This window comes from Hyaena hyaena, unplaced genomic scaffold (genome assembly GCF_003009895.1).
Source record: "Hyaena hyaena isolate Hyena2069 unplaced genomic scaffold, ASM300989v1 scaffold_632, whole genome shotgun sequence".
Lineage (NCBI taxonomy): Eukaryota > Metazoa > Chordata > Mammalia > Carnivora > Hyaenidae > Hyaena > Hyaena hyaena.
Genome location: NW_024081263.1, coordinates 344,011 through 357,759, shown reverse-complemented (window position 1 = coordinate 357,759; position 13,749 = coordinate 344,011). Strand labels below are relative to the sequence as shown.

General features: G+C 42.8%; 1 protein-coding gene across 1 annotated transcript in view; it reads left to right on the top strand.

The window, feature by feature from the left end:
• RTN3 (reticulon 3) overlaps positions 1-11,979 on the top strand; it is a 59,839-nt gene extending 47,860 nt beyond the window's left edge. The window contains exons 2-7 of the mRNA XM_039257675.1: positions 3,982-4,189; positions 6,039-6,177; positions 6,604-6,673; positions 7,633-7,679; positions 8,491-8,549; positions 9,975-11,979. Coding sequence (XP_039113606.1) covers positions 3,982-4,189; positions 6,039-6,177; positions 6,604-6,673; positions 7,633-7,679; positions 8,491-8,549; positions 9,975-10,020 — 569 coding nt within the window. The 3' untranslated portion in view covers positions 10,021-11,979. The remainder of the gene's footprint in view (positions 1-3,981; positions 4,190-6,038; positions 6,178-6,603; positions 6,674-7,632; positions 7,680-8,490; positions 8,550-9,974) is intronic.
• The last annotated feature ends 1,770 nt before the right edge of the window (positions 11,980-13,749 follow it).

Sequence of the window (13,749 nt, the reverse complement as noted above, 5' to 3'; positions counted from 1 at the left end):
GAGTCAGACACTTAACCAACTGAGCCACCCAGGTGCCCCAGAAATTTCCAGCTTTAAAAAGTTCTATACTGAAGTAGTAAGAGCAAATGAATGAAAGTAGGAGAGAGAAAAAAAAAAAAAACATTTTATGGAACTAAACCATTGCAGCCTCTTGGTGCCTTCCTGGGTACACAGAGAACACTGAAACCCAGTCCAGGGGCTTCACCATTTTAAACTTTTGGCAGCTGCGTCATTTCTTCCCTTTGTCCTTGCGTGTTTCATCCTCCTAACTCTTCCTTGAGGATCAGAGGACAGCGTTTCCAGACCGTGCCAGGTTTCTGTCGTTAGTATTGTATCCTCCCAATCCATGTCCACTGTACTTGATAAGATCTAGGTGCAGGAACTGGGCCTCTCATAGACTGAGAGAGATTATCAGGAAACAAATGCAAACTGTGGTTATTAGCTTAGCCTATGTTTTAAGCATTCAGTAACAGATCTGAAAAGCTACTGTAAGTAAAGTGATCTGCACTCTGAAGAAAAAGCAGAATAAGGAGATATGGAGCATGATTAAAGGAAGGGGATGTTAGGTAGGATGTGCTTTCTGGGGGAAGTAGCCCATGAACCAGGACCCAAATGAGGTGAAGGAGCAAGTCACATGGAGTTGTGGAGGAAGAGCATCCCAGACAGGTTTGAGCTACTAACCAGGGTTTGCTGACTTTTCCTCTGTTATCCCCCACCTTTAATCAGTGTGTCCCCTTTCTAGACCACACCATAATTCTGCCATTGATTTTTAAGACCCAGCCCAGGGCCTTCTATACTATTGTGCGCATTATATACTGCACACCTCTAGGGGGCACCATTCACATGTGTTATCATGGTACGTTTGAATATTTCTTATGACACTTTTCCAGTAGACGGCAGTAAGGTTCATGAGGACAGGGTGGCTTTTGCTCATCTAGGTTTGCATATAAGCTAATGTCATTACCCCTCTTTCCTTCTCTGATGCATCCAAGTCTTTTAATCTCTGGGCCTCAGTCTTATCCTGTAAGCTTTTCTTTCTTTTTTCTCTTTCTGTTTTTCTTTCAAACATTTGAAACTTAAAGAATTGCACGTGTAGTACAGAAAACTCCCATATAACCTGCACTCTAGTTCACCAGTTGTTAACATTTGCCTACTTTTGCTTTATAACTGTGCCCCTCTCTCCAAGGAGAGCTGGTTGCAAACATCCTGTCCCTTTACACCCTGACTTTGGAGTGTGTGGTGGTGGTGGTGGTGGTGGTGGTGGTGGTGGTGTTTTTTGAGCAGGAATGTTGTTTTACATAGCCGCAGTACACTTAATCAAATTTAGGAAATTTAACATTGATACAGTATCGTTAACCCTTGAACCTCACAGTAACGGACTCTGACCTCCACGTAGTTGAAAATTCGCATATAACTTTTGACTCTCCAAAAACTTAACTACTAATAGCATACTATTGACTGGAAGCCTTACCAATAACACAGTCAATTAACACATATTTTGTATGTTACATATATTGATTTCTTATAATGAGCCAGAGAAAAGAAAATGTTATTAAGAAAATCAAAAGGAAGAAAAAATATATTTACAAATACTATACTGTATTGGGGAAAAATCCACATGTAAGTGACCCATGCAGTTAAAACGTGTGTTGTTCAAGGGTCACCTGTACTTTTATCAGTTATATAGTCCGCATTCACGATTTGTCTGTTGTCCCAGTGATGTCCTTTGTAGCTACTTTTATCCCTTTATCTAGTGTTCAGTCTTTGATCACATTTAGATTTATGCTTCATGAACTCGCCTTACTCTATTTTCTTATTTTTTATTAAAGTATAATTAACATACAATGTTCCATGAATTTCAGGTGTACAATATGATTCAGCAATTCTACACGTTACTCAGTGCTCATCACAATAAGAGTACTCTTAATCCCTGTCACCTGTTTCCCCCATTCCCCACCCACCTCCCCTCTGGCAACCACCAGTTCGTTTTCTGTTTTTAAGAGTCTGGTTTTTGTTTGTCTCTTTTTTCTTTGTTCATTTCTTTTGTTTATTAAATTCCACGTATGAGCTAAATCATAAGGCATTTGCCCTTTTCTGTCTGACTTCACTTGATGTACCCTCTAAATCCATCCATGTTGTAAATTTCTCAGTCTGAGTTTGTCTGCTGCTTTCTTACTGGATTGAAGTTCTGTGTTTTTGGTAAAAGTATCATAGAAGTGATGTTGTGTTCTCCGTGCATTACACCAAGTGGCACATGGTATCTGTTTGTTCCATTCCTAAACATTCTGAGTGGAAACTGTACTTGTGGACTTAGGAACTGTGACATGTGTGTACTCGGACACTGACTAGGAACTGGCTTAGTATTTGCTCTCATAAGAAGGCAGCACTCTGTTCAGCTTTTCTGTCCAATCAGGTGCCTGACTTGTGTCCCAACTCTTCTTTGCAATGTCACTAGCTGGGACTCTCCACTTCCCATCAGGAGTCATAGCCCCTCTTACTTCTCCTAGTGTCACATCCCTTGACTGGAATCTTTGAACCAGAGATTACTTCTTCTGTACAGTCAGCATGTCTTTAGTGTGAATGTTTCAAGTTAGGTTCCTTTGGCTCTAGCAAGGTTAGGCTTCAGAGGAGAGGATTGTGGCTGAATATGGGGAAGAACTAGGTGCCAAGGGGCCCACTTGAACAGATTCAAGTTCATTTTACCCTCAATCACAGTCTTCCAGGCCTACCGTACTTTGTAGTTAAAATTTGAGTGTTTATTGTATGCCATTTACAGTGCTAAGCATTCTACTACATTACCCTTATATAGTCCTTAAAACAACGCTAGGAAATAGATATTACTTTCTTTGTTTTACAAAAGAAAAAAAGGTTTAGAAAGGTCAGTTAAGACCATATAGCCAAAAAGTACCAAGACTCTAAACTCCTGTCTCCAATTCCAGAGCCCTTGCTTTTCTTTATAAATAGAAGAATCCTGCAATAGGGCCATTAGTGTTGAAATTAACCTTCACGGTTGACATTCAAATATAGTGTCATTGCTAAATAGGAGATAATTGCTGGCAACTTTTACATACATTTTTTGAGGTGTCTGTAAGTAGCAGAACTTAAATTTTTCCTGTTTGGATGTCCCCTACCATAAGACCCACTTGCCTAAGACAGTCTTGGTTTATACCTATTTCCTAACAGTTATTAATAGTGGCCCCATTCATTTTCAGAGGTATTGTGGTTTGGTTTGGTTTGGTTTTAATGTTTATTTTTGAGAGCAAGACAGAGCATGAGTGGGAGAGGGGCAGAAAGAGAGCGAGACACAGAATCAAGAGCAGGCTCCAGGCTCTGGGCTGACAGCGCAGAGCCTACGTGGGGCTCGAACCCACAAACCGTGAGATCACAACCTGAGCAAAAGTCAGATGCTTAACCGACTGAGCCACTCAGGTGCCCCCAGAGGTATTGTGGTTTAGATAATGGTATGGTCCCCTGCCTATCATAATCCTTCCTGAGATCTCTTCAGATTAACAGAGACTGGTATGTGTTATTGTAACTAACGCTAATAGATTGGTTTGTTTTTATCCATCACTCTTTCTGGCCTGGCCCAATTTACACATTAGCTTTGGTTTTATAGTGACCAAACTATACTATATCATCACAGATTGCTTAATTTATTCAACAGTTATCAATACTTTATCACACTTGCTGTACATCCTTTCTGCTGAAACACTTAAAGAAAATGACACTTTACCCCAGTGTGGCCATCCCTAAAAAAATAAGTTTCTAAGTTTTTATGAACCTGTCCAGAAACCACAAGAACCTTTTGCAGTGTGAATCCTCATTTCTGATAGCATTTGATTTTCATGTATCAGGTTCTCTTATGGAGGGTGCACCCGTAATGGCATACTGGTGTGTTGCTTCTCGGGTATGCAGGACACAGCCGAAGAGCAGTGCTGGCCATGTGGCCACATGTAACCTGTGTCCCCTTTCTTTTGGCAGTGCACGATCTGATTTTCTGGCGAGATGTGAAGAAGACTGGGTTTGTCTTTGGCACTACGCTGATCATGCTGCTCTCGCTGGCGGCTTTCAGTGTCATCAGTGTGGTTTCTTACCTCATCCTGGCTCTTCTCTCTGTCACCATCAGCTTCAGGGTCTACAAGTCTGTCATCCAAGCTGTACAGAAATCAGAAGAGGGCCATCCATTCAAGTGAGTTGAAGTATCACAAGTAACGCGTTACAGCTTAGGGAGGGGGGTTGCTGAGGCCGGTAGGTCAACAAGTCAGACCTGACATCATCAAGAATTTATAGGGCCTAATGCAGCTGGTTGCTTGTATGAACTATCAACTAAAAACCTTGTCACTTAAAAAGTGGCCAAGAGCTTTTTGACAAACTCACACTTTAAGGCCAAAGAAGTGTCTGAATTCCTGAGCAGAGCAGGGAGAACAGGGCCTCCATGACAGCACTCAGTCACATGGGTTCCCAAGGACACATTTAAGCTTCCACATAGTTAAATCTTAAAACAGCTTTCAAAGCCAGGTATTGAGTCTGCACTCTTGGCGATACCAGAATTTGATACGTTTGCTTTTAGTTTTATTACTGATTTCCTTCTTAATTCTCCTTTAGTTTTCTTTATACCAAGAGCAGGTCCTGATGAAGTCAGTAGGTCATGCATTTCTAGAATCCACTTGCTAGCTTTCCTGACTGTGCTGTGACTTAAACAAATGTTTCCCTCCACTTTTCCTCTTGAAAATCTTAGGCCGTAAACATTTTTAACATTTGCAAATGTTGGGTTTTTTTCAAAACCCGTTTCTTACAGGGAAAGAACCTCTTCTGTGACCTCTCAGGACTGCAGCTCTGGTCCTTTTATTTTCTCTTGGTGAAAATAGAACAGACAGTTTAAACTGTATGTGGCATTAAAAAAGTTATTCCAAATTACTTTTAATAAATCAGTAGGTGTTCAGTGAGTGAATACGTTTTATTGTTTTGCCACAAGCTCAGCTGTCTTAGCTCGGGTTTCCTCTTCTGCATGACACTGTTGTGGATTATAAAGTGTGTACTGCTAAGCTGTATGAATTACAACATCAAATTTTTGTAATTTTTATATTTGGTAGTAAATATTTTCTTAAATACAGAAAGTAAGCATGCCTGTTCCTTTTTGTTTTCCCAAGACTGTAGGCTCTTTAAGGCAAAAGCAGTCTTCCCTTTCCTCATATGCCCAGCACACAGCAGAGGGTCTGATACTCAGTCGGCACTCAGTAGGTACTGCGTGAATGAACAGGTCAGGAGCACACGGTTACATCTCAGTTCTGTAGTGCATCTGGGAGCAGACCCAGGTCCTCCTGTCTTTTTCTGTAGTTGTCAACCCTATCAAACTCAGTATCTCCATCTTCCTTTTTGTTGACAAATGTTTTATAATGCCTCTTTTATCATTTTGAAGTGAAATTCATAGATATCTACAAACAGAATCTCAAAACTAGACTCTGATTATAAAGAAAGAAGATAAAAGCCCATTTATAATAAAAATCATACATATTCTAGTTAATATTTAACTGCTTGGACGTGACTACACACACACAAAAATAAATACAGACATCAGATACTTGGAGTTAGGTGTATAATCTCCAATACAGAGGTGATTTTTCAAAATAGTGAAAAGCATCTCAGGGAAGTTTAGCATGAACAAAATTCAGTGTGAAAATATTCAGGATATGTTAAAACTGTGGGGATAATACCCTGTTTTTAATGTTCTGGGCTTTTGGTAATTATAAATGGGTTCATACCTTCCCAAATATCCTTTGAGGCAATAAAAGTTATGCAGGGCATAGGACTGCCCTTTATTGTGTGAGAACATCCCACACTTTGCAGACCTCTGGCATCTCTGCTTCTGCCCACTGAGGGACAGTGGTGCCCTCTCCCCACCCCATGACAGCAAAAAGTGTCCCTACAGATTTTCACAATTGCCCTTAGGGGGGAATATCATGCTGTAAAGAACTGCTCTGCTAACAGAAAGAGATCTTCCTTGTCAAATGTATGACTATTGTTTCTTCTTCTGGAAGAGCCTACCTGGATGTAGACATTACTCTGTCCTCAGAAGCTTTCCATAATTACGTGAATGCTGCCATGGTGCACATCAACAGGGCCCTGAAGCTCATTATTCGTCTCTTTCTGGTGGAAGACTTGGTTGACTCCTTGAAGGTTAGTTGTTCCTACAGCTTTTGGCGGTGAGGCTGAGGAAAACCAGGGACTAGGTTATAGTTCCGAGGAACAACAGTAAATAGGGGTTCCTCACACACAAAAATACATGTCTGCTTCTCTCCCACATTTGGGGTAGGAGTGAAACGGGGATAGGAGTCAATGGCCTCCTGCACCTGAAGAATTTTAGAACAAGGAGAATGTCATTGACAGAAATACAGTTAGAGTCTGAGCTTAAGAGAACACAGAATGGTCTCATGCCTCCTTCAGATGAATGGTACAGGGGAGGTAACCTTCATTTTGAAGTTATTGATGACATACATCACTAAATTTATGCAGACTTCATTGTCAAGAGGAGAATGGCATCAGTTAACCTAAATTTTGCGTTATGCTTATTCCCACTTAACTCTCTGATGTTGGCATTCACAGCTGGCGGTCTTCATGTGGCTGATGACCTATGTTGGTGCCGTTTTCAATGGAATCACCCTTCTGATTCTTGGTAAGGTGACAAGGAAAATGTCTCCGTGCTCTCGGAAGTACAGTTAGCCCTTGAACAACACAGATCTGAACTGCATGGGTCATAACACTTATCCGTAGAATTTTTGCAGTGCGTTGTGGTAAATGTATTTTCTCTTAACGATTTTCTGACTAACGCTTACTTTTGTTGTAAGAATACAGTATATAATGCATATAACATACAAAATATGTTCATTGACTGTGTTCTCAGAAATGCTTCTGGCCCACAGTAGGCTGTTAGTCAAGTTGGGGGCAAGGGATCAGCAGTTGTGTGCAGACTCTCAACTGCACAGGGTGTCTGTCAGTGCTCCTAATCCCCACAGTGTTCAGGGGTCATCTGTGATTGGTGGAAGCAGGAGCAAAGCATGTCTCCACTCTTCCCACATGGCCCAGCCTTTAACATCCATAAACCTTGAACTGGATGTTGGAAGAACCTATGTTTGTTGGCCATGGGTTTATTGGAAGGGCCTAACCGTAAAGAAGTATCAAAACAGCTAGAAGTAAAGGAGAGTTGTCTACAGTTGGGTTAAATATGAGGATCTCAGAGAAATCATTTTCAGGGCGCCTGAGTGGCTCAGTCGGTTAAGTGTCTGACCCTTGATTTCCACTCAGGTTATGATATCATGGTTCATGAGGCCAAGCCCCGTGTCAGCGCAGAGCCTACTTGGGATTCTCTCTCGTTCTCTCTCTCTCCCCCACTCCCTCCCTCCCTCCTTTCCCCCCCTTCCTCCTCTCAAAAATAAATAACATATTTTTAAAGAAGAAATCATTTTCATAATTTGGAAATTATTTGTAATACAAAGAAGGCAGCCTGTGTACCTATAGATTGAAAGTTTATATTTCCCTATATTTCATGAAGAAAAATGGTGTGTGTTACTTGAGTCTTGGGTCTTTTTGACTGCCTCACATTTATACCTGCCATGTCCTGTGATTCTCTTACAGCTGAACTGCTCATTTTCAGTGTTCCAATTGTCTATGAGAAGTACAAGGTAAGCATGTCTGTTTTGAATCAGATAAGCCTGTTGATTATGACTAGTTTCAGTTCATGTTTTAGGCATTGCAAGTTTGGGGCAACCGTTTTCTAACTATTTCTCCAGTCTAATTTTATAAGTCAAGAGCCTATAAAAAATTGGTAATAGTGGTTTCCTATACCAAGAAAAACTGAATGTTCAGGAGAGAAAAGTTGGTAGGAAGGAGACTTCTTTTTGTGCCTCGCTGTGTCTTTTAAGTTTTTATCATGTGGATGCATTACTAAGTTGAAAAAGTGCTTAAATAAATAAAAGCTGGTATCTGAAAATAAATTCAAACTATCAAGGCTATTATGGGAATCCCGTTGGTGTGAAAAGATGTTTGCATTGTGGAATGCAGAGCCTTGCTGGATGCGAGAAGGTTATTCTTTGTAGGTCAAGTGATCCATTATTTATACCTTTTGGTATTAAATGGATTAGTCTTACGTGGGAGCCACAACACATTAGTGATTACCGAGCACAGATTAGACAGTTGCTAGTATTCAGAAAATGCTTTATTCTCCAGTGTCTCCAAAGGAAACAGCTAGCAAGTAAGACCTTCGCGGAAGAAATGAGTGATTTTTACTTCCAACAGAGTATGAGGTGTTTGTGGCATAATTTAAATTCCGAAACCTTAAGTTTTTAAAATATTTGTTAAAGGGGCATTATTTTCATTTCCCAGAATATGCAGTACTATTTTTAAAAAATGATTAAACTGGACAACAGAACATTACCTTCAGGAAAATTGTTAATCTGTGTGTTGCCGTAACTGAGTCTCTTTCCTTCCTTAAAGACCCAGATCGATCACTATGTTGGCATCGCCCGCGATCAGACCAAGTCAATTGTTGAAAAGTAAGTACGCTTAAGTTCCACATTTTATCATGACGTGTGTGTTTTTCCCCAGTTAATTTTAGCCTCCTCTGTAAAATAACTGACTCAAAGAAAGTAATTTTCACCCTGAAGAAAAAATGTTGGTTGATAGTTTTATTTTACTAGAACTTATTTCATCTGCTTCTTAAAAAAAAAACATCCTTTGTGTCGTAGACTAAAAAGGACGGATGGAATTAGAACCTTTGCGTTTAGAATTGGCCTTTAAGTGTTTGTGGCTCCCAGCGCACATGCATCTGTTTTCACACGTTTCAGTTTTAAGCCAAACTCTTCCCTTTCTTTTCAGAAATAAGAGTTTTACTAAATAAATGACTCAAGGCACTAAGCTACCTCTTTTCTAAAACTACCAAACCCCTCTGTTTTCTCTATTTTTTAAACCAATTTAATATTAATATCAATTAGTAATAAAATATCTCCCTCTATCAAGGAACCATTTGGGGGGTTTTGGAGGTTTTTTTAATTACTTAACAGTAAACACTTAGGAACTTTTAATTAAAATGTTAATATTTTTCCGTATTCATATATTTAAGAAACAAAACCTCAAAAGCAGTTAAATCTCTTTTGTGCTCCACCCACACCCACCCCCAGTCCCTTTCACACCCCAGATTTTAGTGCTTTTTCCAGTTTTGATATGTGGAAAGCAACTACATGCACACAGCTCGGGCTTGATGCCAGGGTCTTTACTTGCTCTTTCGCTTTTGTAGGTATACATTGGAGTTAAAACCAGGCAAGGACAGTTAGCACAAATACGTATCTGTTGCTGTTTACTCCTCACTGGGAAAGATGGTGATAGCGTAGCTTTGAAACCTAATGTCTTGGGTAGTCCCTGCTGGCGTGGCTTTGACATTGGTTGAGAGGTGTGTGAATGACCTGAGTGATGGGCAACCTTAGTGCACAAAATACAGGGTAGCTTTGGTGTCCGGTGACGGGCTGGGAACTGTTGCCTGCTCCCATTGTCTTTTTATATGTCACCCTGACCCTTGACTCCGGTTCCTTTGGGGCACCAGTGGGTAACCTAGCACTCCCAGAGAAACGGGCTCTTGCACCATTGGTGTGGAGAACATAGCAGGCAGTACGCCCCGACGCCCCTTACTCTCCTCTCTAGCCCCCCCCCCACCGTGAGGGTGCCGGGAGGCGCACGTGGTGAAAGAGAATGGGGAGCCCGCACCGTAGCAGGGAGGAGGGGGTGGACCCCTCAGCTCATCCCACACCAGCCTCCGCCCTGCCTCTTTTCATCCAGAGTAAGCCTGCTGGAGATGGGAGGGTGTTTTCACAGCGCTCCAGCAAGGTCAGGACTGTCTTCCAGTATCACTGTTAAAGTAAAAGCCTAGAACCGAGGTCTGGGTTTTCACCTTCTTCTTCTTCTTTTTTTTTTTTCTTCTTCAATAGGATACAAGCAAAACTCCCTGGAATCGCAAAGAAAAAGGCAGAATAAGTACATGGAAACCAGAAATGCAACAATTACTAAAACACCACTTAATAGTTATAAGGTTATTACTTGTACTATGAAGGAACGTGCTCAGTGTCAGCTCGAGCCTGCATTCCAAGCTTCTTTTTCTTAATTTGGTGTTTTCTTCCCTCCTTTCCCTTTACCCTCCGTATCAAGCACAAGAATTGTTGGACTAAAAAAAAGAACTGATATCTTAGGACCCAAAAGAATAAAGAAAGAATCTAATAGGATAAATCAGTACCTTAATGGTGGTGGGGCTTTTACTTGGAGCTTGAAAGGGGAGAGGTTGGAGGTCAAGGAGAAATAAAAGACAAAGCACTGCTCGGATTCTGCTATCCAGCTTTCAAGGACTAGTCTTACGCAACTTCCCGTCAGGGTTTTACCCTTATTTTTAAGTTAAAAAATAATGATTAACTTATGAGGAAATTATCTGGGGACAAGAGTGGGATTCCTTCCCCCGGGTCTTTGGCAGCTCTCTGACCCCGTCTTCCTGCCCCACAATGTGAGCAGCTGCTCCTGACATTCCTCTTCCTCACGTAATGATAGAACTTTCAAGTCTATGAATAACCTGTAGGTGATAGTGCGCATTCCTGATTCCCAGAATGCCGTCTGGTAACCAAGAATGGAACCCGAAAGTGGGGCTGTAACGGCCCTTGCTCTCCCGCTCATCCCTAGAGAGGAAAGCTCCCGCCGTTTGGGAGGGTGGTGTCTGTGTTGTTTGTGGTGGGCACCAGTTCTGAGCTTTAGTTTGAGAACTCATTCCTGAATGTGCTTTCCTCCCTCCTCCCTGCCCACCTCACCTCGAGTTTAATAAATATGGTTGTACTTTTCTTATTATGAAATAAATGTCTGTAACTGCTGTACACTGCTGTAAACTTGTTAGAGAAAAAAAAATAATCTGCATGTGGGCTCCTCAGGTGTTGAGTTATTGTAATCCTATCTCAGTCCGTGGGGGGGAAACATTCTCAAGAGGTGAATACAGAAACAAAGGGCCTTTTTTGCTTTTATCTTTTCTCTGCAGCTTCCTCCTTCCCGCGCTACATCCTTAACCTGTGCTCCTCATCTTACCCTAAGCACCAAAGCCAAGCTGTCTTGAGAGGGGCTTGTGTGTGGTGGAGGGGCCGCAGGGCAGTGTAAGGAAGTGCGTTCTGTGGTTCACAGGGAGCTTTGACTTTGAGGCCCACTCGCAGGCATGCGTTACCCTTTGAGGGCTCCTGTGTCTTCAGGCGCCTTAAATGTTGTATCGCGCCCCTGCGTGGCCCAGGGTGCTCCTTTGGAGAGCGCTTTCCCCGAAGCTGTAGGTCAGGGCCACCGCGCAGGGCCAGCTTGTGCTGCCGGGCTCCGTGCACAATTGGAAGCTAACGGAACAACCCAGACCGACGTCAGAGGGAGGGCGATCAGGAATCTTGATTCCTGTTGAGACCGATCTGTGTCTTTGTCCCCTTCCAACGTGAAAATTCAGTCAGCTTGGAAGAAAAGTCATCTGAATTCCTTCAGGTTGTAAACTCCTAGTCATGAGGGAATGTGCGCTGGTGACTTTAAAATAAGGGCTCGTGTTTGATGGTCCCAAAGCAGTGCAACTCTGTAGAAGGTAGTGGAAATTTTCTTTCTACTGTTTTAGAGAAGTTACTTCAGCATTTAGATGGGTAAAAGGTACCCTTGCCTTACTCCATTTTCCTATTTTCTCAGCCCTCTTTCCTTTTGAGTTTTTAAGCTGAGTTCATGTCGGAGTCGGAAACATGTTCTCTGCATCCTACCTTATGCCCTCCCAGGAAGTCAGTGCACTGATCAGCTTTTTGGGCTTCCCCTCCAAAGGACCCTTTTCTGCACTGGAAGCCCCCACACCTAGATCCTCTGTTTTGTTACTGCTGTGTTTAGGTGATTGGACAGATCTTTGTGCCACACAGGAATTTTCTTTTCTTTTTTTTTTTTTTTAAAGAAAAACCCATAGGTGAACTATTACTAATGAAACTGTGTGCGTGTATGTGCGTGCAACATAAAAATACAGTAGCACCTACGGAACTTGAATCTTCGTTCCTGTAAAACTGCAAATTGATGTGGTATTAATAAAAAAAAATGGAAAAAAAAACCCACAGTGACTGGTGTCGTTCTGCTAACTTTATTCTTTATACACAGTTTGGGTAGAGTAAGAACCAGGCCCCCACCGGCCCCCGGCCCCACTCCGCTTTTGAGGCTTTCAGAAGCGACTACTAGTTGATACTGGTCATGGTTCCCAAGGCTGCAGAATTTCCATAGTAGAGCAAAGCTGTGCGTTTGGTTTCTGAAAGATCACAGAGACCCTCTGAGAGGTGGCCTTGGGAGGAAGATGAGGAGTGGAAGGGGCCAGAGGGTCTGTTGTCCCAGTTCGGCCTCACACCAACCTAGGAGGGTTTCCTGCCCGCGACGGGAAGCGGCCTGTGAATCCCAGCCACTGTGCTGGAGTCCGTCACTGCGGAGAGCGGAAACTACATACAGCAGGTCTTTGCTGCAAGAGCTGTATCACTTCCGATTTATTCTTCCCCCAAAACTAAGGCTGCCATGACCCTTAAGCTGGATTTTAAAAATTTATTCAACATACCTCTTAGAAAACTTAGGCTGAAATTTTTAAAAAATAACTGATGCAAACAACTTCACAAATACACATACAAATGTTCGAGTAATGTCACTAACATGGTATATAAATATGGATTCAGAGTAACATTTACATATTGGCCATAATAGCAAGCATACCATTAACAAAAACTTCATGAAGAAACTTCACCTGCTCATGTCAGACTCCCAAGGCAAGGAGGAGGCACATAGAGAGGAGGCCCACCTAACCCCCCTGACCTCTAGCCCACAAGGCCATGGCCGCAGTCAAAGCCGAAATCAGTACAGTGGCCCTTCGATCACTGGGGCTTCAATCTTCAGTTTCATGATCGTTGGAGGACTTATCAGAAAGGACTGGCTGGGTGCCACCCCAGTTTCTGATTCATGGAGATGGGGGCCCTAGGATTTGCATTTCTAGGAGGTTCCTAACGCAATGCTGATGTTAAGGGTCCCTGGCCACACTTTGAGAACCCCTGAAGTGCTTGGGGCTGCCTCTCAGTGAAGACATTCACTCCTGTCTAAGGCCTCTCTCCCTGTCAAGAGGAAAAAGCCATTCCAAACCGGCTCTTGGTCCCGGCTTACCTGAACTTCGGCGGCGGGCTTGGGTGACCAGAATAGGTCGCCCCAATTTTGCCTACTGTTTTTGAACAGGCAGAGTAGTAAAAATGGTAAAATACTCATTCTGGATCTGAAAGCAACATGCATGAAGGAAAAGAAAAGAATGGCAGTGCCCAGCCTGGTGCCATCTGTGATCCCTGTTCTCACACTTAATACTGTCTCAGAGACCCTGGGAATTAACTTTTCAGTCCACTGGCAGCTCATGCAGGATTTCCTGACTCGCTGGTGGCATCTGCAACAAAAAACAATGCCAGAGCCCTTGCCCTACTGAAGGAGGCCATGGGGCAGGTGTTAGACCCACTTACGGGGTTCTGATGGAAGGCTGCCGCCCAAACCCCGGAGCTGAGGCCCGTGGCGGCCCGGAGAATGCTCATTCCTGGGAAGCGTGCAGCTCTTTGCCATCCCCGGGTCACGGCTGCAGTGAAATGGCCTTGCGACACCCGGCACGTGCCATCCTTTGGCAGGCCTGATGGGAAAAGAAACTACGAATTTACAGAGACTGGGAGG